Below are 24,437 nucleotides of genomic sequence, written 5' to 3' on the forward strand. Positions count from 1 at the left end.
CTGCCTTCTGGCGTCACATGCCTTTAAATTAGGCTTGGTCAGTGATAGCAGGTGTAGGAAGTGCGGGTTGGAGGAGGAAACGATCGAGCACGTTCTGTGCTCGTGCCCTGCACTTGCCAGGCTAAGACTCCAGCTATTAGGAGTGATACAGCTGTCAGATCTAGAAGCAGCAAGTGGCTTAAGTCCTAGGAAGCTTCTAGTATTTGCCAAGAGGACGGAGTTATTTTATAACATAGGTCCTGGTTTTTGATAGGGTTTTTCAGTTTGGTCGTTAAAACAAACTTCTGGTAACACTACGGACTCAATCAGTCTATGTGAGGTCCTCATGGACCGGCCAGTTCAACCTACCTACCTACCCGGTTATCAAGAGACTTGTAACTTAGCACATAGTTCGTGACCCAGAGACAATACAATTTATAGAAAACAAAGTTACGCTAGATGGCATGCTAATTGAGATAACTACAAATCCCTGAAAAACGAGGGGAATTTTGCGATCGATTTTTGAGTAACTTGCCGGTGAGCTAAAGATTTGAAACTTGGGCCGTGAGTCAGAACCCGGTGACAATGCAATATTTTATCAAAAAAATTCCGCTAGGTGGCGCATGGATCGAGAAATTGAGAAAACTAATTTTAAATGAGGACTCTTGCAATCGATTTTTAACTAACTTCCTGGATATCTAGATACTTGAAACCTGAAATATAGTTTAAAATTCGGTGACAGTGCAATGTTTGATCAAAAAACTTGACCTACGTAATGCACAAGTCGAACTATTTAGAAGATTAGGCTATACCTTCATGGCTAGCCGCCTGAGTGTTGCAGGCGTTGTAGAATTCCACCTCGTTGAAGGCCCAACTCAATGCACGTCCTTGCATACTTTTAGGCGTACGCGACTTTCACCACGGTTTTTAGCTGCGCAAATTAAGTAGCTGACAAATGAGGTTGAATTCTCTTGTTATGATGCGAGGTGGAATTCTGTTGTTTTCGCCAGTGTTGTCAGCGAAAATTCCACTAATTCTATTAAATCTTGCTATTTTGAACAAATAAATAAAGATACGAATTTTCACTTAGGAGTTACTTAAATTACTAATCAAAGTTGCAATTGCATTTTTGTAGGCAGTACTAAAATATTTAAAATAAAAACATGATAAAAAAATTTTAAGGACTACCTTTATATAAATGGACCAAAAAATACAAGGCAATTTTTCCTTTAATACAGACATAGTTTTGTTGCATTTTCACTAAAAAGCTTTAACAATAGCTCTTGTAAAAGAAGTTTGGGATTTAAAATTATAAAGGTGGAGCGCAGTCTTTCAATTTAAAGCAAACGATGTACTTGGTACTACCTAATTGATTATTTAAATCCTACCTTCTACCTTTATAATTTTAAATCCCAAAATTGTTTTACAAGAGCTATTGTTAAAGCTTTTTAGTGAAAATACAACAAAACTATGTCTGTGTTAAAGGAAAAATTGCCTTCTATTTCTTGGTCCATTTATATAAAGGTAGTCCTTAAAATTTTTTTATCATCTTTTCATTCTATTGATACTCTGCATAAACCGAGTGAAATATCAAAAAAAAAAAATATAGAAAGCATTAAAAATGCAAGTTTCACCTGTTTTGAACAAGTAAGACTGGTAATTTTATTCAAAGTTTATTGTGAATACGAGCACTGTATTTGACAAGCACTCCGAGTGTATTTCTGCCATGAAATGCTTCACAGTGATAACTCGTCTGCATTTCAGATGCCGTTCGATGTAGGCATGAAACATGTAGGACCCGTCCCGCCAAATTGTAGGAAAAATTAAAAGGGGCACCACGAAAATTAAAAGAGAAGCTCGGCCTTTTGGGTTTTTATGGTGTAACTCTTTTAGATCAGTCCACAAAATGAGAGATCATCTCTAGTCTACTTCGGAAACTTTTTGGGTCAATTTCGTTATTTTTGGATACTGCTTCGAAACCATTTCGGAACTATTTAGAACCTATATCTGGAGCATTTCGAAATTATTTCGAGGCTTTTCCGGAACCATATCAAGAATATTTAAGGACAGTGATGGTTTTATATCTTGACTATTTCGCAAGCATTTGAGTTTTTTCGGGCCGATTTCGGGTAACTTTTGGCCTTTTTGGGATTTGTTTTGAGACCATTTCAGGGCCATTCGGTAATATTTTAAGCACGTTTGGGGCTATGCCGGGCCAATTTCGAAACTACTTTGGAACTTTTTAAGGACAGATTATTTTGCAACTATTTTCGGAGCATTTTTAAACTTTGAAACGCTTTCGCAAGTGCGTCGGGAGTATTTCAGATCCTTTCCATTATAATTTCGGGACTATTTAAGAAACACATTTTCTCTCATCTACCGATTTGTTATTGCAAACAACCGATAATCGAAGATCGATATGCACGATTTCTGTCTCGAAAAATTTTGCACAAAATTCTTTTATTTCTATTTCCATTTTGCTATGTTTTTTTTTTTTTTTTTAATTCACTTCATAACGAAGATATTTAATTTAAAATAAATACATGGGGCTAAATACCTCCATAGAGAGAGGCTGAACTCTTAATTCACGGCGTGAAACTTTATTTAATTTGTTCTACAAATTGGTGGAAGCGAATGGAGTGTCGAGGAGCAATCCTACTTAGAATAAACTTTTTTAAGAATACTTTCTTATTGCTATCTCGGAGCTTGAGCCCAGGACCATAAATGTGGTAGGCGAGCACGTTACCACCATACTTTGGCAACTGATATAAATATTTTCTAGACGAAAATCTACTTCGCCTTTTTAATACATTTTGAAACTGCATGGGTTGTTCAAGTCCAAGATTTTTACACTAAGCCAAGGACACAGCTAAGAACTATTCAAGGAGTAGGCGTCTTAGTGCATCTGACAACGCCTAGGTTAAGGAAATAGGCAGCATTCATAAGTATGAAGAACCGAAAAGAGATATCACCAAAGTTGTTAAAAACATACAAGGTAGGCATGAGATTTCATCAACAGACAAAAACGTTTGTACGGTTATGGAAGACCAGGCCTATTCGTAAATGATAGACATATACTTATTTAATATTGGAGATTTATCTTTGAGGCCATAAAATTCTCACGCAAGGAACCAAGCTTCCAAGAGTATCAAAAGAATTTAAAAGGAATCCAAGGAACACAAAACTAAAGAAACATGCGGTGCCAGAGTATCACTTGTGTTGAATTATTAACTGCTTGAAATTACAGAATACTTGGTGTATTTTTCGTATAAGACGTATTTTAAAAACCAACTCACATTGATGAAGCGACAAAAAGCTTCCTGAGGGAATCTTAGTCATTAAAATACTTAGAAAGAACTTTTATGGAAACTTTATGGCTTCTTAGTTTACTACTTTCCTTCTTCTCTTCTTTTTCTTAGGCCTTTGACTATGTTATAATACCATCAATTTCCTTTTATGATAATGTACACCAAAAGAGCGTATCTTTTAATAGAAAGTTGAAATTTCCTTCCATGACTTCTTTACATATATGTACAAGTGTTACAAAAGCTAGATAGATGTACATTTCTTAAATTGATATTTTATGCTTTTGCTAATTTGATTTATTTAAATCTAGATAAAAGACAATACAATCACACAATTACAATTACAATCACATCAAATTCGTAAACTTCCCTTTCTGTGAACTCCATAATTAAATAACACCATCACCGAAGGATATGACCATGAACTGCTGTGAATGGCAAATTGGCCATTTACAATATTTCAGCCTAACACATATCTACATAAATAAATGTATGTATATACATACGTATTTATATTCACATAAATTTTACTTTGCATCAACTTCACTTTCGTTTTCTGTCGCATTCACGCAAGAAGTTCAAATATATTCAGGACTAAGTAAGTATGTGAGTTGGTTCATGTAATATGTACATATCGCACACTTACATCAAAACATCGATCAACTGAAAAATCGCAATGTACAAAAAACGTGAAAAACTGACTACCCCTCTCATATGCACCAATACAATTTTTATTTTTACACAGAGTATATTAACTTTGATTGGATAACGGTTGGTTGTACAGGTATAAAAGAATCGAGAGATATATAGACTTCCATATGTCAAAATCATCAGTGTCGAAAAAAATCTGATTGAGCCATGTCAGTCCGTCCGTCCGTCTATCCGTTAACACGATAACTTGAGTAAATATTGAGATATCTTCACCAAGTTTGGTACACGAGCTTATCTGGACCCAGAATAGATTGGTATTGAAAATGAGCGAAATCGGATGATAACCACGCCCAATTTTTATATATATAACATTTTGGAAAACACAAAAAACCTGCTTATTTAGTAAATAATACACCTAGAATGTTGAAATTTAACGTGTGTACTGATATTGTGACTCTTGATAAAAGTTTGAAAATTTTCTTTAAAACGTGCGTGGCACCGTCCAATTGTGAAAAAATCAATTTTACAAATATTATTAATCATAAATAAAAAATCGTTAAACCTATTGTAAAAAATTCGGCAGAGAGGTTGCCTTTACTATAACGAATGCTTTGAAGAAAAATTAACGAAATCGGTTAAAGGCCACGCCCACTTTTATATAAAAGATTTTTAGAAGCGTCATGGACGAATAAAATAAGCTATATCTTTGCAAAAAAGAGCTTTATATCAATGGTATTTCATTTCCCAAGTGGATTTATAACAATAAATAGGAAAAATTAAAATTAAAAAAAATGGGCGTGGCACCGCCCCTAACTCGAAGAAAAATAACGGATCGTAATAAAATTGGGTACACAGATTTTCCCTATACCACTAAATATTTCTAGAGATCGGTTAAAGATCACGCCTTCTTTTATATAAAAGATTTCTAAAAGGTTCGTAGACGAAAATAATAAGCTATAACTTAGCAAAAAATTGTTTTGAATTAATGATATTTCACTTATCAAGTTTTATTGTAAGAGGAAGTGGAGAGACATTTTTTAAACGGGCTGTCCCATGTGATATGTAGAAAAGTAATTTATCTGAAATGAAATGTGCAATTGAAGCTTATGCTGAGTATATAATATTCGGTTACAACCGAACTTAGACACCGTTACTTGTTTACAATGCCTTTTCTGGCTGATTAGTGAAGGTATTAGTAAATTGAGTATACAAGTTGGTAGGTATTACACTGAGAAACCTAGTGGTACTTATACCTTCGAAATTTCAGATGTTTGAGTTAGCTCTCTGTTTGTTTAGGTATGCGGTATATAGGAAGCTTCCTATTTTCGTTCTTATTTCAAAGCATCATCAATAATATCCTAGGACTAACAATGTTCCCACCAGGCATTGGCATTCATTCGCAAATTCTTTTTATATATGTACACAACGTCGACATATGTATATGTATATATGTAAGTATACACTTACACAACTGACTTAAAGTTGAGTGCATAATGCTCAATTGATCCATTACCTGTTTAAACTTCTGGCTTTTACGTGATGTGTTTACCTTAACCAGCCCCTACACAATGTTGTGGTGCAACAACAGTTTGAGGTATGTATGTATTAACTCATTTCTAAGTTTTGCTTGATTCAGCAATGTCTGTAAATTGTCCTTTGTGAGGCAAATAAAAACATATGTTAACATTTGCCTTGAAACGCTTGGTGGACATTTAAGTTGCAAACTGATGGATGTTTTTAGAAAAAAATAGTGGCTTATTTATATGAGAGCTACGGTATCAATAATTTCAAATAAAATTACTATATTTTATTTTAGTTCTGACCTTGTATTTTTTTATATATATCAATCGGATGTTCATTTAAGGCATTCTGCCTAATAACACCGAAACATATACTGAATTAAGGGATATCGAAAGATATAAATAATTGAACGATCCCAATCCCCTGCCAAACAACTTAAGATGTATCACTGAGACCACAACCTTCCATCTAGAATCTAGGTTGTTCATCAAAGAGTTCTAAGCACAAGTACCTACTTCGTATATAAAATAATGTATGATTGTTGAATGGTTTTAACATAAGAGAAAAATTGGTGGCGGGTATACTTTAATTAACACTTTATCGCAAGTTCAGGTGGTAGTAGAACTTCATTAAGCAACTTTGAAGATATTCCACACTAAATTTTGAACTTAAGTTATTAATCTTGGTAATTTCTCTGTAAATCAAATTTTAGAGCTTACGACTCCTCGAGTTGTCTCGAGAAGATATGTTTCGCGAGTCTCGGCTTCTCGTGAGATTCTCGAATTGCGAAACACTTGTAAAGCTTCCAATACCAACCAATTCTGTGTCCAGATAAGCCAGTATACCAAATTTCGTACAGATATCTCAATTTTATATATTTAGAAAAATAAAGCTGAATACGGCATGCTGCAAACGATTTGGAAGTAATTTGGAAAAATTCCTTCCAGAAATTTCTTTAAGTTCGATAGAATCTTGCGATCAACTCTTAAATAACTTCCCTTGCAGTTGGAGACTTGAAGCCTGAAATATGTTTCGAGTTTCGTTGACTATTTAATATGATGCGACAAAATTTTCTCTCGAGTGCGCATAGATCTATATATGTATAAAATTCTAGTAACTTTTTGAGAAACCTTGCAGTGAGCTAGAGACTTGAAATGCGGATCATAGCTCAGAGCCCGATGACAATATGACACGTTAAAAAAAATATTCCTGTAACTGGCGTATGGATCTATAAATTTTGGAAATTTTTTAGAAACAAGGATTCTTGTAATCAAGCCCCAAATAACAATGGAATAAGAAATCGAAAACTCGTCGAAAATAAAATAACCAATAAATATTGATGCTTCAATTGGTGTGAGTTTATAACAAAGCGCAAATTTTTTTCAATGCAAAAAATATCAGCACCATTACATTAGCTTTCTTTCTAAAATATACAAATTTCACCTTAATCCTCCAATTAATTGGACAGAAAAAAATACATACTTGGCGCGATTTACCTACGAAATAATTTAGGCGGAGATCCTATTATCCAATTTGCGGCATTCTCCTTTTATATTCAGCTGAGCAGAGCTCACAGAGTATATTAACTTTGTTCGCATAACGGTAATCCGCAACGGCATAAACTAATCGAGATAGATATAGACTTCTATATATCAAAATGATCTGGGTGAAAAAAGAAATTCATTTAGCCATGTCTGTCGGTCCGTCCGTCCGTCCGTCTGTAAACACGATAACTTGAGTAAATTTTGAGGTATCTTGATGAAATTTGGTATGTAGTTTCCTGGGCGCTCATCTCAGATCGCTATTTAAAATGAACGAAATCGGACTACAACCACGCCCACTGTTCGATATCGAAAATTTCGAAAAACCGAAATAGTGCGATAATTCATTGGCCTTATGACGCAAAAGAGAAAATTAGAAAAATTTTGGACAATGGGCGTCGCACCATATGTCAACATTCGACTCCAGTAATGATATGGAGCAACAAGATACAAAGATAAAAGAAAATTTCAAAATGGGCGTAACTCCGCCCCTTTTCATTTAATTCGTCTAGAATAATTTTAATATATACATAGATTCTATGACGATAACTGTTTTCTGTGAAAATGGGCGAAGTCGGTTGAAGCCACGCCCAGTTTTTATACACAGTCGAAAGTCTGTCCTTCCGCTCGGCCGTTAACACGATAACTTGCGCAAAAAACGATATATCTTAACTAAACTTAGTTCACGTACTTACCATAAGTCACTTTATCTTGGCATAAAATATGGCCGAAATCCGACAATGACCACGCCCACTTTTCCTATACCGAAAATTACGAAAAATGAAAAAAATGCCATAATTCTGTACCAAATATGAAAAAAGAGATGAAACATGGAAATTGGATTGGTTTATTGAAGCAAAATATAATTTTAGAAAAAACTTTGTAAAATGGGTGTGACACCTACCATATTAAGTAGAAGAAAATGAAAAAGTTCTGCAGGGCGAAATCAAAAGCCCTTGGAATCTTGGCAGGAATACTGTTCGTGGTATGACATATATAAATAAATTTGCGGTACCCGACAGATGATGTTCTGGGTCACCCTGGTCCACATTTTGGTCGATATCTCGAAATCGCCTTCACATATATAACTAAGGGCTACTCCGTTTTAAAACCCTCACTAATACTTTTAATTTAATACCCATTTCGTACAAACACATTCTAGAGTCACCCCTGGTCTACCCTTATTGCGATATCTCGAAAAGGCGTCCACCTATAGAACTAAGGCCCCCTACGTTTTAAATAATCATTAATACCTTTCATTTGATACACATGTCATACAAACACATTCCAGGGTTACCCTAGGTTCATTTTGCTAAATGGTGATTTTCCCTTATTTTGTCTCCAAATCTCTCAGCTGAGTATCTAATGTTCGGTCACACCCGAACTTAGCCTTCTTTACTTGTTAGTTTTACCTACAAATTGGGTGGACGAGACCCACATGTTTGATGCCAACTCCGAACGACATCTGCAAGGCAGATGAATTTTCACTGAGAAGCTTTTCATGACAGAAATTGCGACCCCGTTTAGAAGAACTTTTATTTTGATTGAAACAACTTTTTTCTTAATTTTTGATGTTATTTTGGCCGGGAGTTTAACCCAAGACCTTCGGGTTATAGGCGATCACGTTACCATCACATCACGGCGGTCGCCAACCTTGTAATTGTCCTTTAGCGAAAAAAAATCCATATATTTGAACCCCCATGCACATGAATAAAATATACATAAATAAATTCATATCGCTGGTTTATATTGCACTTCAAAAATTGTTTATGTTGCTTAATTGAAAAAATGTTAATTTCATTGCTGAAAACAATTTTTGCAGGCGTACAACTTTTCCATGTACATAAATGAATTGTTCTACATACGCCGTGGCTTTCACTGAATTTGAATATTTATACATGGTTATTTATTTTCAAGTTGTTTATTGCGCTGTTAATAGAGAGGCATTTCAAATTTAATTTTTTTCCTATAAATTAATTCTACTTATTCAAATTGCACATACTTTTGAGCTCAATAATAAATAAATAAAAAAAAAATAAATGTAAGGCGCGATAATCTCCGAAGAGATCTAAGGCCGGGCTTCTCTTGATTTTCCCTACAAATTGGCTGGACGGGGCCTACATGTTTTATGCCGACTCCGAACGGCATCTGCAAGGCAGATGATTTTTCACTGAGAGCTTTTCATGGCAGAAATACACCCGGAGCGCTTACCAAACACTGCCGAGGGGCGACCCCGCTTAGAAAATTTTTCTTCTTATTGAAAAAACTTGTTTTTCTAAAATGTTGATGTTGCTTTGCCCGGGGTGTGAACCCAGGGCATACGGTATGGTAGGCGGAGCACGCTACCATCACACCACGGTGGCCGCTCAATAATAGGGCTAATCAAATTTATTTGGCAATTAAAAAAAGAAAAAAAAAAAACAATTAACTGTGCAGATATTTGCTGAATATATTACCTTGGATGTTTCCATAAAAATTAATGAAGATAAATATTTTTTGCACAATATTTTATTACAATTATTATTAGCGTTTGTAAGTTGTCGACCTCGAGGCCATACAATATTAAATAACACACAAAAACTTTTTATTTATATGTGTTATATATTGTCATTTTTTCTTTATTTATCGATATTTCGACTTCAATTAGAAGTCATCTTCAGGAGTCGTTGGAAGTACCAGGTCGACCTAATTGAAGTCGAAATATCGATAAATAAAGAAAAAATGACAATATATAACACATATAAATAAAAAGTTTTTGTGTGTTATTTAATATTGTATGGCCTCGAGCTCGACAACTTACAAATATTTTTACAAACCAAAGGCCAAAAAACCAACAAAAAAGAATTTAAATTTAACGCTCGTGATAGCATAGTTAACATATTTATTTATTATAATTTTAGCACACATGAAATACATAAAAATAACAGTATTTAATTTTAATACAATTTTTTTGTTATATTATTAACTATCTTCTAAAACACCATTAAACTCAAGTATTTTTGCTTATATTTCGATTATATACAAATATATACCTACAACATCCAGCCTGCGTGAATAAGTATCTATATATGAAGTAAATAACAAATGTTCTTTAAGTAGTTCCACCTTGAGAGTGTGGCCCACAAAAAGCCACTTAAGTAACACGTTTCACCAAATCATATATCACTTCATTGAACTACATGTGCGACAACAGCGAGGCTTTCTTTATTCAAGTTTTTATGTGCTTCTAAGGTAACAGTTTATTTTATTTATTTATAAGTAGGTATAGTACAGAAACGCTTATTTGTATAATACATGCATCAAGATTAATGTACTGCTGCCACACACATTTTTTTTTATTTGTACCATTGCCTTATTTGTGCTTTTGATACAAAATCTGGTTTGATAAATCTCTGATAATTGGTTTAACAAGTAAATGTTAATAATAAATAGGACTAAAATAAATAAATGAGCATGCAAAACTATCTTTATTGTAATGAAAAAACTACCAATTAAAATGTAATATCATTGACCACTTAAGAGCATAAATCCTCCACAGACTCGCCTTGTAGCAGCAACAGACGTTGTTGCTCTTTCTTTTTGGATATACCTTTGGTCTTACCACGTCGATTGATCACACCGTCCTCCTCGTCCATCATACGTAAAATAGTGGTCTGCCAAAAACGTAAAATAAAATAAATTGTGGGTAAGACACAGTTTTTTGATAATCTATTTCGGTTTCCTATGATATATGACGAAATAGCCTAAGCCCGCAGCTCAGTTCGGACAAATTATTGCGATGTACCCCCAACATCATGCCGAAACAGTTCCGAGACATACCAAGAAACGATCTTAAAACAATCCCAAAAATATCCCAAAATTGAGGCATGCATAATCCCGAATAGGTTGAAAATGAACCCCCAAAGCGGCAACACTTTTTTACAAAATGATTCCTAAATGGTCTTGAACTTGTTTCGAAAAAAATCACGAATTGACGATAACAACCAATAAACTGATTCGAAACAGTCCTGAAAAGATCTGGATCAAAATCCAAACGTCCTAATAATAATCCCGAAATGAGCCTTAAATATCCCTGAAATAATCTAGAAATAAACTCGAAACGATTCCGAACACAATTCCGGAATGTTCGCGAAATAATCATGATGTAATCTAGAAGTAGACCAGAAATAATTCCGAGCATAGTCTCAAACTAATTTGTAAATGGTCGGGGACATTTTTATTTCAAAAATAATCTGAAAAATATCCCTAAATGGTTCAAAAATTATTACGAAAAGTTCCTTAGTGATCCAGAAATAGTCCCAAATCGCCTCAGAAGCAACCCAGAATATAGTCCGATGACCAAATAGTTTCGAAACAATCCCGAAACAGCCCCAGATTCCGAAATTATCCTGTAAGTAACTCGAAAGCTGACAGCATTTCCAAAGTTATTTGGGCCTAATTCTATACCATACATACACATATTATAAATGTGAAAGTTGTGATGTTTCGAAATCTAGACTATTCGATATCGAGGTGACTGGGGGTTGCCTTCGTGACTTACCCACACCAGAACAGCTGAACTTGTTTTAATGAAACAAGCTAATACTAAAGAAGGAAATTTTTTTGGAAGTTGTACTGCCCCGAAATTATTACTTAATGATCTAGTGATAGTCCTAAAATACTCAAAATCATCTTGAAATAGTCCTGAATCGATCAAAAAAACAATCCGAAATGATAAAAAATCTGATATTATTCCAAATGTGTGCCCAAGAAGTCCCAAAAACGACCTCAAAGCATCCCGTTAAAGTTCCAAATTGATCCCGAAACGGTCCCGAATTCATCCTGAGATACTCCAAAACAGTCATGAAAAAGTCCATCATATTTATGTTATTATTCCAAAAAAACCAAAAAAAACTGTCCCGAAAGATTCCGAACGCAATACTTAAAGTCCCCTTAAATCTAGATATTCCAGGATGGCAACAGCCAGCGAATGATACAAGTTGAATAGCCGGGCTCTTTCAGCAGTATTCGCCGATTTAAACATGTCACTCAATTGGTTGGGTATCTAGTTATAAACAGACCGCGAGGGTTTAGATTAGTGCTGGCTCACTCCTTGCCCAGCACCGCCACCATAGTTGCTCGCAATATTAAAGTTGACACAACGGGCGGGCGATATACCAGACGGAACTCCGTAGGCCGCATTTATGGATATAAATTTCATTTTCCAAAAATTCCAATATATTTGGTTTGAATATAGAGTTAAGGAAAAGTAGGCCGTGCCACGCACCCATTTAATAAAATATTGCGATGAATATTAGCAATCTCTATACATCACTATGCCGATAGTAAATATATGCTGCACAATAACAATGGCAAAGAAAGCCGATGATATAGAAAACGTCACACATGCATGTTAAGGGCAGGTAAGAGCGAAAACGGCATTACGAACACATGTACACTGTAACAAAGAATAAATAAGCACCTATTCGAGAAAGCTGTTCGCGAAAAGTCTGAACCCTAGGAGAAACAGGCGAAAGACGTATCTGAGGGTATAGATGCAGCGCAAGCCAAGGAATACTCAATTAGTTTGATTTTACCACGCTATGAGTGAAGTAGACGAATACATTAAGCTATAAAGACCTACTATCATAGTACTACTACCGTAGTGCTGTTAAATAAGTAAATTATCTATACAGAATATTTGGGTTTATCTTTTCGACGGTTCAGTTATTCGCACTATTCGGAGCAGGTTTGCAATATTTGGTATAGAGATTCTATAAATGAGGGAATTGGGCTGGTATAGGTTAGAGAATTGAGTACGAGTATCGGAATGAGAGTGATAGTGTGGGTGGGAGCGCTAGAGAGGAGAATAAGGTGTAGTGTGAATAAGTAAGATTGGAATTGGGATCAGCAATGGAACTGGATGCAAGAGAGGAACTGGGGTTTGAAGTGGGCGTGGAAGTATAAGGGAGTGGGAGTGGAATGTTTTTCTGTGTAATAAGATATAGAATGGGATAGGGAGGGAGAAACGGATTATAGGAGGAAGCTTCCTCAATTTTAGCAAGTACTTTAGTAAAGGAATATTTCTGTGACGACAACAACCATGGTGGACTAGACATTTTTTCATATCCATCCACAAAAATTAAATAAAATATATATATCCACCTGATCTGAACAATCCATAGGTGCCACCGAAATGTCTCGTACAGCACGAAATTTGCCACAATTATTCAAATGTTCATTCTCCAAACGAAAATAATTCCAAATAAAGCGCCGAAATACTTCCAACGGACTGAGTATTGTCACCATAACATCACCCTCCATATAGCCAGCCTCAATTAGGCTCATCGAAACTGTCCAACCAAAACGTAACACCAAATCTTCTACAATGCCAAAATAGTAAAACCACTGCGAAAAAAAAACAACAAAGTTAAAGTGAGTCATATTTATTATAGTCCTAACAAAACAGCAATAACAAAAAGTAAAACGATGCTTAATTGCACAAAACAAAAATTTTAGCAATTTATTGGCACAAAGTGACAGTAATAAAGAAAGGAATTGGGAAGTAGCCAAAAGATGTGTCTCTTTAAATATTCATATGAACATAATTTTGTAAGTAGTAAATGCTTTTATAAATACATTAGGCAATGTTTGTGCACTCACCGTCGACGAGTAGACAATTTCTTCGCGCAAAAAGCGATTGTCACCCGCTTTGGCATCAAAGAGACCCCAATCAAATTTAATGTCCCAGGTGTAGGCATAGCATGAGGTTACAATGGCCGCAACTATCCAGCAATAGAACCAAGGATTATCCTTCGAAGTGGCATAAGATGCTTTGTATAGAATAAAAGGAAGATATACACATGATGAGCGACAGCAGCCATAAGTAAATTATTTATGTATGTACATAATCATTAAAAGTAAATTTCCACTGTCAACGCTTCGACGTGTTTTTCTTGAAAATGTTTTTACGAGTCAATTAAACTGATTTGTGAAGATGTCAATTATTTTTTACGTAAATAAAAGTAAGACAAGTAATTTAGTGTAGACCAAGGCACTCACAATTTTGTTTTTATACTCAGTTGAGCAGAGCTCACAGAGTATATTAAGTTTGATTGGATAACGGTTGGTTGTACAGGTATAAAGGAATCGAGATAGATATAGACTTCCATATATCAAAATCATCAGGATCGAAAAAAAATTTGATTGAGCCATGTCCGTCCGTCCGTCCGTCCGTCCGCTAACACGATAACTTGAGTAAAATTTGAGGTATCTTGATGAACTTTGATATGTAGGTTCCTGAACACTCATCTCAGATCGCTATTTAAAATGAACGATTTCGGACTATAACCACGCCCACTTTTTCGATATCGAAAATTTCGAAAAACAGAAAAAGTGCAATAATTCACTACCAAAGACAGATAAAGCGATGAAACTTGGTATGTGGGTTGAAATTATGACGCAGAATAGAAAATTAGTAAAATTTTTGACAATGGGCGTGGCACCGCCCACTTTTAAAAGAAGGTAATTTAAAACTTTGCAAGCTGTAATTTGGCAGTCGTTGAAGATATCATGATGAAATTTGGAGAAACGTTACTCCTATTAGTATATGTACGCTTAATAAAAATTAGCAAAATCGGATAAGGACCACGCCCACTTTTAAAAAAAAATTTTTTTAAAGTAAAATTTTAACAAAAAATTTAATATCTTTACAGTATATAAGTAAATTATGTCAACATTCAACTCCAGTAATGATATGATGCAACAAAATCCAAAAATAAAAGAAAATTTCAAAATGGGCGTGGCTCCGCCCTTTTTCATTTAATTTGTCTAGGATACCTTTAATGCCATAATTCGAACAAAAATTGGCCAATCCTTTTGAAATTTGGTCGAAGCATAGATTTTATGACGTTATCGAAAATCGGTTGAAGCCACGCCCAGTTTTTATACACAGTCGTCCGTCGTCCGTCTGTCCTTCCGCATGGCCGCTAACACGATAACTTGGGCAAAAATCGACATATCTTTACTGAGCTTGGTTCACGTACTTATCTCAACTCACTTTATCTTGGTATAAAAAATGAACGAAATCCGACTATGACCACGCCCACATTTTCGATATCGAAAATTACGAAAAATGAAAAAAATGTCATAATTCTATACCAAATATGAAAAAAGGGATGACACATGGTAATTGGATTGGTTTATTTACGCGAAATATAACTTTAGAAAAAACTTTGTAAAATGGTTGTGACACCTACCATATTAAGTAGAAGAAAATGAAAAAGTTCTGCAGGGCGAAATAAAAAACCCTTGAAATCTTGGCAGGTATTACATATATAAATAAATTAGCGGTATCCAACAGATGATGCTCTGGGTCACTCAGCTGAGTATAAAAATAAGAACTGAGAGTATTAGTGAGAGTTTAACTTGGATAAGAGCAAAAGCGAGAAAAATAAGAGAAAAAGCAGGAACATTTACGGAAGATTGAAAGGGGTGGGGAAATTGAATGAGCCGGTTAAGGTAAACTAGAAACCGCAGAGGGAATAGGAAATAAGAGAGGAAGAGGGTTAGACAGAGTAGAGGCTGGTGGATAGATGATAAAGTCGGGACAATGTGTGTCTAGTTTGATCATACCGCTGGGTGTATTTAATGTTTGTCTAAACGTTTGCAGGGTTGCTCACAGCTGTTTAAAATAAAGTTCTGATAAGCCAATGTTTTTTTACCTATTTCTGCTCAATGAGCATACCTCACTTCCTTGCTTTACATAGGCAAATGATACCATGTAGCGTCTATTCCGAGTTATCGTATTACAAGCCTTCCAGATACTCATTCGCAAGTTCATGATATTGTTCCAGATCGTCAATCATCTCATTGACGTCAGCGGTATGTTTTCATATTTTGTAGTTGTGGACAATGTGATACCCTGAAGATCCAGCCATTCAGTTCCTTTGACTTAATAAACCCTCCCACAAAAGGAAATGCAGGCAACAGACATTGTTTTTCTGCATGTTACTTCATATTTCAGAAAAGCATTAATGTAATATGTTATGATACTGTAAATATCAATGCTGCAAATAAGCCAAGAAGAAGAACACTTAAATTTATGAGGGCGAGTATTGTCAAATGTGACTCCATTTTGTAATATTGACTTCACATGTCTGGTTTATTACATCATGGGTTTGCATAGTTTCAGCTAGAAAGTTCACGAAAGCGTTTTCTTAAATTATCGAATATGGAAAGAGGAATTTAATTGGTGAAAGTTGATAAAAATTTCCACTGCTGTTTTCTTGTTCCCAAATGTATACAGGTGCCGTGGTTGAAAGCGAAAAGTTAAAATAATATGTAGTTCTGGAAACTCGCGTTACCTATTTTGGCTGCAAAACTTTCCCACTCTTCCCATCAAAATCTAGTACATATACAAATATGTTAACTTTTTTTGTTTTCGAAAAAAAAATATCGTAAAACTAAAGAAATTTCGATCCACCAACATGGATTTATTTGCTGTATTTTTGCACTCTCCCTAACAATGTATGTAGGTTCTTGTAGCTTCACACCAACATACATGGCCTAATGTACATATGTAATACATACGTATGTGCACTTATAATAAAACCAATATGTACATTCAACTTGTTTATTACTTGTTACGAATAAAGCTTTATTGTCCCATGGGGCTTGTAAGTTTCCATAACTTTTAAGTTTGACTACTCAAAAATTCTCTTCTCTAGGTACTCGCAAAAGTAAAATATGTAGATGATTGTTAAACATTGATTTCTTTTGTAGCCGTAAATGTATGTAGGTAGTCAATTGTAAAAAAATTTAACTAAAATTTTGCCATTTAGTAGGTTGTCTGAATCCTGTATTGCTGGAAGTCGGCCTGTGGAGACCGCCGTTTATTTGGACTTGTCTGAAACTGTGCTAGAACTCTGATGGAGCGCTTCACCGATTCGAGCAGTAGCGCCTTCAAATAAGCCTACTCGATAAAGACCAGCAAAAGGGCCAGCCCAATGATTCACCGCATGTCTTATCGACTTTATCTTAAATAAGTATATATACCTGTCAAGGCTTGCAAATTCATGCTGCTGGTTGGCCAACAGTAGTTGCCTTAAACTGAGAAACATACCGAAGTTTTGGAACATGGTGAAAGTTGTCTCACATATACACAAAGCACTTCAGCTTAATCAGTTTCTCGTCATTTCATCTACAAGCGTGGAAGTGCCTCATTGATTAAAAGAGCTAGACAATGAAAACGGCTCTACGTTCGTTTGTAGAACGAGTAGAAAGATCTCTTGAGTACAAAAGTATATACTATATTCTGCCTAGCGTGATTGAAAATGCTTTTGGTTGGAATGATCCGAAAAAGAAAGTCTAGAAGACAATCACGAAATGATTGAAAAATTACCACGCAAACGAAAAATTTCCCAAATGCTCCGAATAAAGTATCGAAACGAGCCATAGATTGTACTGAAAATATTTCGAAATAGTCCTGTAGTTATCCCGAAAGCAGCCAAAATATTCCTTCAAATAATCCTGAATTGATTCGCAGATTTTTCCGGAAACAGTTCAGCAATTCCGAAGTGGTCCCAAAAAAAATACGTAATAGTCGCAAAATTATAAGATGATGCGTTCATCATCATCCTTAATTAGCGCTTAACCACCTAGGCGATTTTGGCCGTTTTCGTTACAAGTCACGCTAGCTATTCCAACTCAGCACAGGTCTCCTCCTTCCTTTTCTTCCAAACTGCGGTGTCGCATAACATGACCCAGCCAACGAAGCCTTTGGGGTTTTATTCGCTACACTATCGTCATATCTGCGCTACACCAAGGTCATACAGCTCATCATTATACCTCAATTGATACTCGCCGTCGGCATCACGGACAGGGCCATAAATATTCCGCAAAACTTTTTTTTCGAACACTCCAAGAGCCATCTCAACTTCTCTCGACACCGTCTATGATTCCGAGTCATACATCAGGACCGGTTACTTGTAATGTTTACTTGTAGAGCATGATGTGTGTTCATCGAGGGAGGACTTTACTTTTCTGTTGCCTTACTTACTTAATTTGCGCTTAACCGATTAAACGGTTATGGCCATCCAACAAGGCACGCCAGTCGCTCCGGCACCAATTGATCACACCAAGGAAGTTTAAATCGTTTTCCACCTGGTCCTTCCAACGGAGTGGGCCTCCCTCTACCTCTGCTTACATAGGCGGGTTTCGATAGAAACACTTTCTTGGCCGGAGGGTCATCTTTCATTCGCATAACATGGCCTAGCCAGCGCAGCTGCTTCGTTTTAATTCGCTGGACTATGTTGATGTCTGCGTATATATATATACACTCCCAGACCCGTTTCATCTGATGTTGTCATGTTATTGTTGTTGTTGTAGCGATACGGTTGCTCCCCGAAGGCTTTGGGGAGTGTTATCGATGTGATAGTCCTTTGCCGGATACAGATCCGGTACGCTCCGGTAACACAGTACCATCAAGGTGCTAGCCCGACCATCTCGGGAACGATTTATTTGACCACATTAAACCTTCAGACCATCCTTCCCTCCCCACCACCAAGGTTCCATTAGGAGCTTGGGGTCGCCAGAGCCTGGTCTGTTAGTAAAACGGAATTCGCGGCGGATAGGTGAAGTTGACAATTGGGTTTGGAGAAGCTGTATATTGCGCTGGCAACCTGAAGGGTTGCGCTATACAGCCCCTTGAATCTGGTATTTAAGCCGCCTCTTACGACAGGTATACCTACCGCGGGTATATTCTGACCCCCTAGCCCGCTAGGGGACTGATGTTGCCATGGTCCATGCTTCTGCACCATATAGCAGGACGGGAACGATAAGTGACTTGTAGAGTAAGATTTTCGTTTGCCGAGAGAGGACTTTACTTCTCAATTTCCTACCTAGTCCAAAGTAGCATTTATTGGCAAGAGTGGCTCTTCGCTGGATTTTGGAGCTGATGTTATTGCTAGTGTTGATGCTGGTTCCCAAATAAACGAAGTCTTTTACTATTTCGAAATTATGGCTGCCAACAGTAGCGTGGTAGCCAAGGCGCATATGCGCTGACTCTTTGCTCGATGACAGCAGGTACTTCGTTTTGTCCTCATTCACCATCAAACCCATGTTTACCGCTTCCTTTTCCAGTTTAGAGTTAGCCGAACTAACGCGCGGGTGTTTAGGCCGATGATATCAATGTCGTCAGCATATTCCAGTAATTGCACGCTTTTATAGAATATTGCTCCAGAGCGGTTAAGTTCTGCAGCTAGCATAATTGTCTCCAGCATCAAATTAAAGAAATCGCACGATTGGGGGTCACCCTGCCTGAAACTTCGTTTAGCTTCGAGCGGCCCGAAGAGGTTTTTCCCAATTCTGACTGAGCTGAAGGTGTTGCTCAACGTCATTTTGCACAGCCGTATAAGTTTTGCGGGGATACCAAATTCAGACATAGCGGCATATAGGCAACTCCTTTTCGTGCTGTCGAAGGCGGCTTCAAAATCGACGAAGAGGTGATGTGTGTCGATTCTTTTTTCGCTGCTTTTTTCCAAGATTTGGCGCATTGTGAAAATCTGGTCAATGGTAGATTTACCAGGTCTGAAGCGGCACTGACAAGGTCCAATCAGCCGATTCACGGTGGGCTTCATCGATGGGCTTCAATCTTTCGCACAATACACTTGACAGGACCTTATACGCGATATTAAGAAGGCTGATTCCGCGATAACTGGTGCAGTATCCCCTTCTTGTGGACTGGGCAAAGAACACTTAGATTCCAATCGTCGGGCATGCACTCGTCCGCCCATATTTTGCGTAGAAGCTGATGCATGCGCCTTACCAACTCCTCGCCGCAGTATTTGAATAGCTCCGCAGGCAGTCCATCAGCGCCCGCGGCCTTGTTTTTTTTTCAATCTGGTTATTGCTATTCTGACTTCGTCATAATCGGGTGGGGGGACATTTATTCCATCATCATCGATTGCGGGATCCGATTCGTCATCCCTGTTCGGTAAATCGCTGTCTCCATTTAAGAGTGCAGAGAAGTGTTCTCTCCATAATCTAAGTACTTTCTGGACATCACTTACAAGGTCGCCGTTTTCGTCGTTCATTCGTTTTCTGTTGCCTACACAGTCCAAAGTAGCACTTCTTGGCAAGAGTTTTTCTTCATTTTATTTCTAAGCTGACGTTTTTTTTGGTACTAATGCTGGTTTCCAAATAAACCAAATCCTTCACAGTATTGAATTTATATCCGTCAACAGTGGCGTGGCTACCAAGGCGCGAATGCACAGATTCCTTCTTGGATGACAGCAAGTATTCGTCTTTTCCTCATTTACGGCAAGACCCACTTTTTAGTTTCTTTATCTAATCCCTAGAAGGCAGAACTCACAGCGTGTTCGTTCGGGCCAGTAGTATCAGTATCATCAGCATACGCCAGTAATTGTATGCTTTCCGAGTTAATAGTGGATATAAAATACAATGGGCGCTTTCAGAAATAACGGTGGACATTTTACTTCAAATTACTGAGCACAAACATTTTTCGCTGCATTTGGTCAGCGTGCTTTTTCGCCTGTCTGGCGGTTCTTTGACATTTTAAAGTTTATGAATAAAATTTTTCCTTTTAATATTATGATGAATTTTCCTTTAAATTTAAGAAAAGTTATCTCATTTGACAGTTAGCTCAGCACGACGCTCATATAACAAAATCTCTTTCTTTGTTCTTTGAAAGCGCCCAATGGAAGGATATAATAAAATCTAGGTGGCAACTCTATCCACTAAGAATATATTTACTGAAATGCGATTAAATGAGGAAACCGATGAATTTTCTCAAATTTGCACTATAATTATCAACAGCGCATTATTAAGTTCGAGCATTTATAATCCAACTAGTTAGGTTTAAAGAAGTCCAGTGTTTCTTACTTACCTACAGTCGTCTGGAACTTGTAAGAGAATATCACTACGAAAAATGATGTGGCGTACTTAGCGGCATTCACCAAATGTGGAAAAGCTTCACGAGTATCGCGATAACGACGAATACACTGTGCAAAACGCCAATATGCTGGTAAAATAGCTACGACCGGACGAATCAGCGAAATATCCTGGACGCAGGTGCTGCCAGCTTTGCCAAAATAAAAGACAACGGAACATGTGATTATATATAAAAACAGCGTTGGTACAAAACCCTAATCATTCAGTGACTTACCATATTCGGTACGATGCCAACTGGGATTCTCACCAAAGAAGCATATAATGAAAGGAATATCAAGAAATGCCGGTACAAGACTGTTCAGTTGATCGGCAAGCCAAAAATCGGCAAATGTCACAAAGAAAAATGGCGCCATTACAATGCGACTCAACACACGCACTGCCCAATAACGCGCTTCATGATGAAACGTTTTTGTCGGATTGAGCAAAAATGCAAGCATTAGCGTATAAAGAAAAAGTGGTGCCGAATATTGTGGTATACCCAACGGATCGCAATATATATAGCAAAGCACACAAATAGCCCAAATCACACCAAACACGGAAGCAACTTCCATGATATTCTGCTCAGACAAATGATTACGTGGATCCAATTCGAAAATGAGCACATGATTAACACCCGACGAACGCCAGCCATACACATTGACGCCCCACATAAAAAGAAATTCTATAACAAGAAATGGTCCACGAAACATACGCAAACCCACACGCCAATCCTCACCGAAACCATGAAAAAATGCTGATAAAACGACTGTTATGAAGAGTACAACAAAAGCGCCCGAAAAGAGTCCCACTTTGAATGTGGTCCAAGGGCTTTGCTGTTCACCCAACGGTGGTACGCGCAAACGTTTCATGGCCTTCTGTCGATCACCACCCTCAATGTCATTGGTGAAGGCGCGCTCTGTTTCTTGTATGAGTCGATCGATATCTTTGTTAACATAGAAATGTGCCGATTCCACATGTTCCTCACGCCACTTAACACCAGCGCTCACACACAAAAGTTTGTCATGTTTCTTCAGTATCTTACGAAATCCGGTGAAATTTAAATTTTGATAGTTTTGTAATAAAATTAAACCCAAATAAAATTCACTAAATGCCAATTTGAGATCTTGTATCTTGCGCGCTGGTACATTCTTTTTGCCCAATGGTGTTTTGGATTTCCATGCTGGTTGTTTCTTTACAGCACCCATTTCTAGAGTTTCGCTAAGCTCGCTACGGAGATTACCATATTTGCGTGTCGCTTCAGCCATTTTCTCGGAGTAAAACGTATTAATTTTGGCCAACTCTTTGTCGCAGTAATGAAAGAATTGTTCGTCAAATTTGGCAAAGTAGCGCGTGAGGACTTCCGGATCGACGAGTTCAGCGGAGGGCGCCTGCTCTACAGCCGCATATAGCATGGCCTTCATTTCCTGGTGTTGATAAAAAATGAGGAAATAAAGAAAATAATTATTACCAGGGATTGCAAATAACTGATAAAGGTCTACATTTGAACTAAAATATAGTACTAGAGGGCTAAGGCACTCCTTATTGCACAGACTATCGATACATGGAAACGCCATACCACGATAAATTCTTCTGAGATTTTATGGCTTTCATACTTAGATATTTTTGGTCCTTGCATAAGATGAGCAGTTCAACATGGACGCACTAACCAACACAGGTGGAAAAATTATCCTTAGTAAAACTGGGGAATTCACATGCATAGCACCGACCAGTTCCTGCGATGTCGTTATGTCGTGTGACACAGATAATGTTTATACTTTCGTGAGTGGAGTGATATTTCACCGGAGCTTAAACAGCTCGTCTCTAGCGCGAACATAATGTTCCAAGGCCTTCTTATTCTACGGCATCACGGTTAAGGGACCGGAACTCGAAAGAAACCAAATCCGCAGTATTACCAGAGCGCAGCTATCGGCCGCAATGCTTATATTAGAGGAACTTCCTCAGCGATACTTACAAGGGGTCTGGAAGTTATTCTTATCCACTGTCTGATAGACCCATATGATAAACTCAAATTTATACCGTAGGCAAACTGAAGAATTCATACACCGGAGAAACATCAGATTGTCCCATTCCATCATTCTGGCGATAATTCATAAAAACTGACGTTGGCTAGACTATGCAACACCGACCTATACTTACTTTAAACTATAAGTTCTTAATTTAAGTTCCATAGAGAATATTTTTCATTGCCTGGCGAAGAGCGGATGAAAAATATTTACCAATTTTGGTGGACACGTATGAAATGTGTGAACAGATACTTCATGAACTATTTAGTAGATGTTGGCTCTTTAGAAGCTTGTAATGCTCCATACTTTGAACTCTCAAATTGGTTCAATTTCGTACACATTTAATAAGGAAAAACACTAACTCAACCACTAGTATTACGATAGACAGGTCAGCTCAAGAGTGCCTGAAGGAGTTCAATGTATCGAGTTTCATCGTTGAGCTCATGGCTTTACTTGCGGGTTGGCTAGCAGGAACATCTTTAAAGAGAAATGCCACGGTTTGAAGGATGCTTTATGTGCCGGTGCTAAAATTATTCTATATCCAGGTTAGTTAGTTCAAGTCAACCTCAAGGAGTTCCATTAACCATCTATCGAACGAATCTGTACATTTTTCAAGAAAAGGAGCATCGTAAGGTACATGCTTATAACTGCATTTGTGTTTAATATGTCGCATACACAAACTTTAACGCGCCTGTGCTCCAATAACTTTCACTCTCAAAACTATCAATAATCTAAAGCTCGCTTTGTTTACGTTTTTGTTTATAAACAAATTCATGAAACGTCTGATTTTCACTTTTGTTTACATCGCACTTTTCTAAACATGAAGCAAGAAGTGGTTTTTTGTGGACATGCGCAAGCCATCATCCAATTTTCCCTCCAAAATAAAAGCTCCTCACTTTGACATCGACCCTATGAGCTTTTATGACGTCACCAACAGATTTGACAGCAGCTGTCACTGCTCTTCCACCCGAAGCAACAGTGTCTATAAGATTTTCATTTTTCACTTGGCTCACATATCTGGAAATGCAAAAAAGACGCCATGGAAATTCACTTCATACCTCGTAGTTTATGTATTGTTTTCGCCATTCTGGTGTTATATGAGCACTCAAGTGCTCGGCAAATTTCATTTTAACTATTTAGATGTATTAATTTACTATAAATTCACATAAAAATTTGAGCAGCACTTGTTTCATTCGCATTATTTTCACGGGCACAAATAAAACAAATGAGGACACATACAAATGTCAATGAAAAGTAAAAATTTTGCTTGGGAAAACATATGGGTGAGGAAAAGCTTTTGTGCTTGCAGATGAACTTGGACGGATTTTTGGCTTTATATAGCTTTTGGATGAAGGTATTTACTTTTTTAATCGGAAGTTAGAAGTGTGCATATCTGGTAGGATCTACGATCAACGGAAAAAGGATTTTTACGCACTTTCCTTCGATAAGGCTTTCCTTTACCTAGCAGGGAGTATTTAATGCTTGCA

At 37.1% G+C, this 24,437-nt stretch overlaps 1 protein-coding gene across 1 annotated transcript; it reads right to left on the reverse strand.

The window, feature by feature from the left end:
• Positions 1-9,855: 9,855 nt before the first annotated feature.
• PXo (P[[i]]-sensitive XPR1 orthologue) lies at positions 9,856-24,174 on the reverse strand. The gene is made up of 6 exons (XM_067790127.1): positions 24,009-24,174; positions 21,162-22,350; positions 20,883-21,077; positions 13,640-13,809; positions 13,142-13,384; positions 9,856-10,650 (listed from the first exon to the last, which is right to left on the reverse strand). Exons 1-6 carry the CDS (start codon positions 24,075-24,077, stop codon positions 10,513-10,515), a joined length of 2,004 nt encoding a protein of 667 aa, XP_067646228.1. The 5' UTR covers positions 24,078-24,174; the 3' UTR covers positions 9,856-10,512.
• Positions 24,175-24,437: the final 263 nt, after the last annotated feature.

The sequence above is a fragment of the Eurosta solidaginis genome, chromosome 5, assembly GCF_040869045.1.
Source record: "Eurosta solidaginis isolate ZX-2024a chromosome 5, ASM4086904v1, whole genome shotgun sequence".
Lineage (NCBI taxonomy): Eukaryota > Metazoa > Arthropoda > Insecta > Diptera > Tephritidae > Eurosta > Eurosta solidaginis.

Bases quoted from the DNA above. Each gene is read 5' to 3' on its own strand.
- PXo (XM_067790127.1), bottom strand. From the start codon at position 24,077: ATGAAATTTGCCGAGCACTTGAGTGCTCATATAACACCAGAATGGCGA. The intron at 22,351-24,008 runs GTATGAAGTGAA...TATCAACACCAG, and splicing joins AACAATACATAAACTACGAG to GAAATGAAGGCCATGCTATA. The intron at 13,385-13,639 runs GTGAGTGCACAA...TTTTTTTCGCAG, and splicing joins AAATTGTCTACTCGTCGACG to TGGTTTTACTATTTTGGCAT.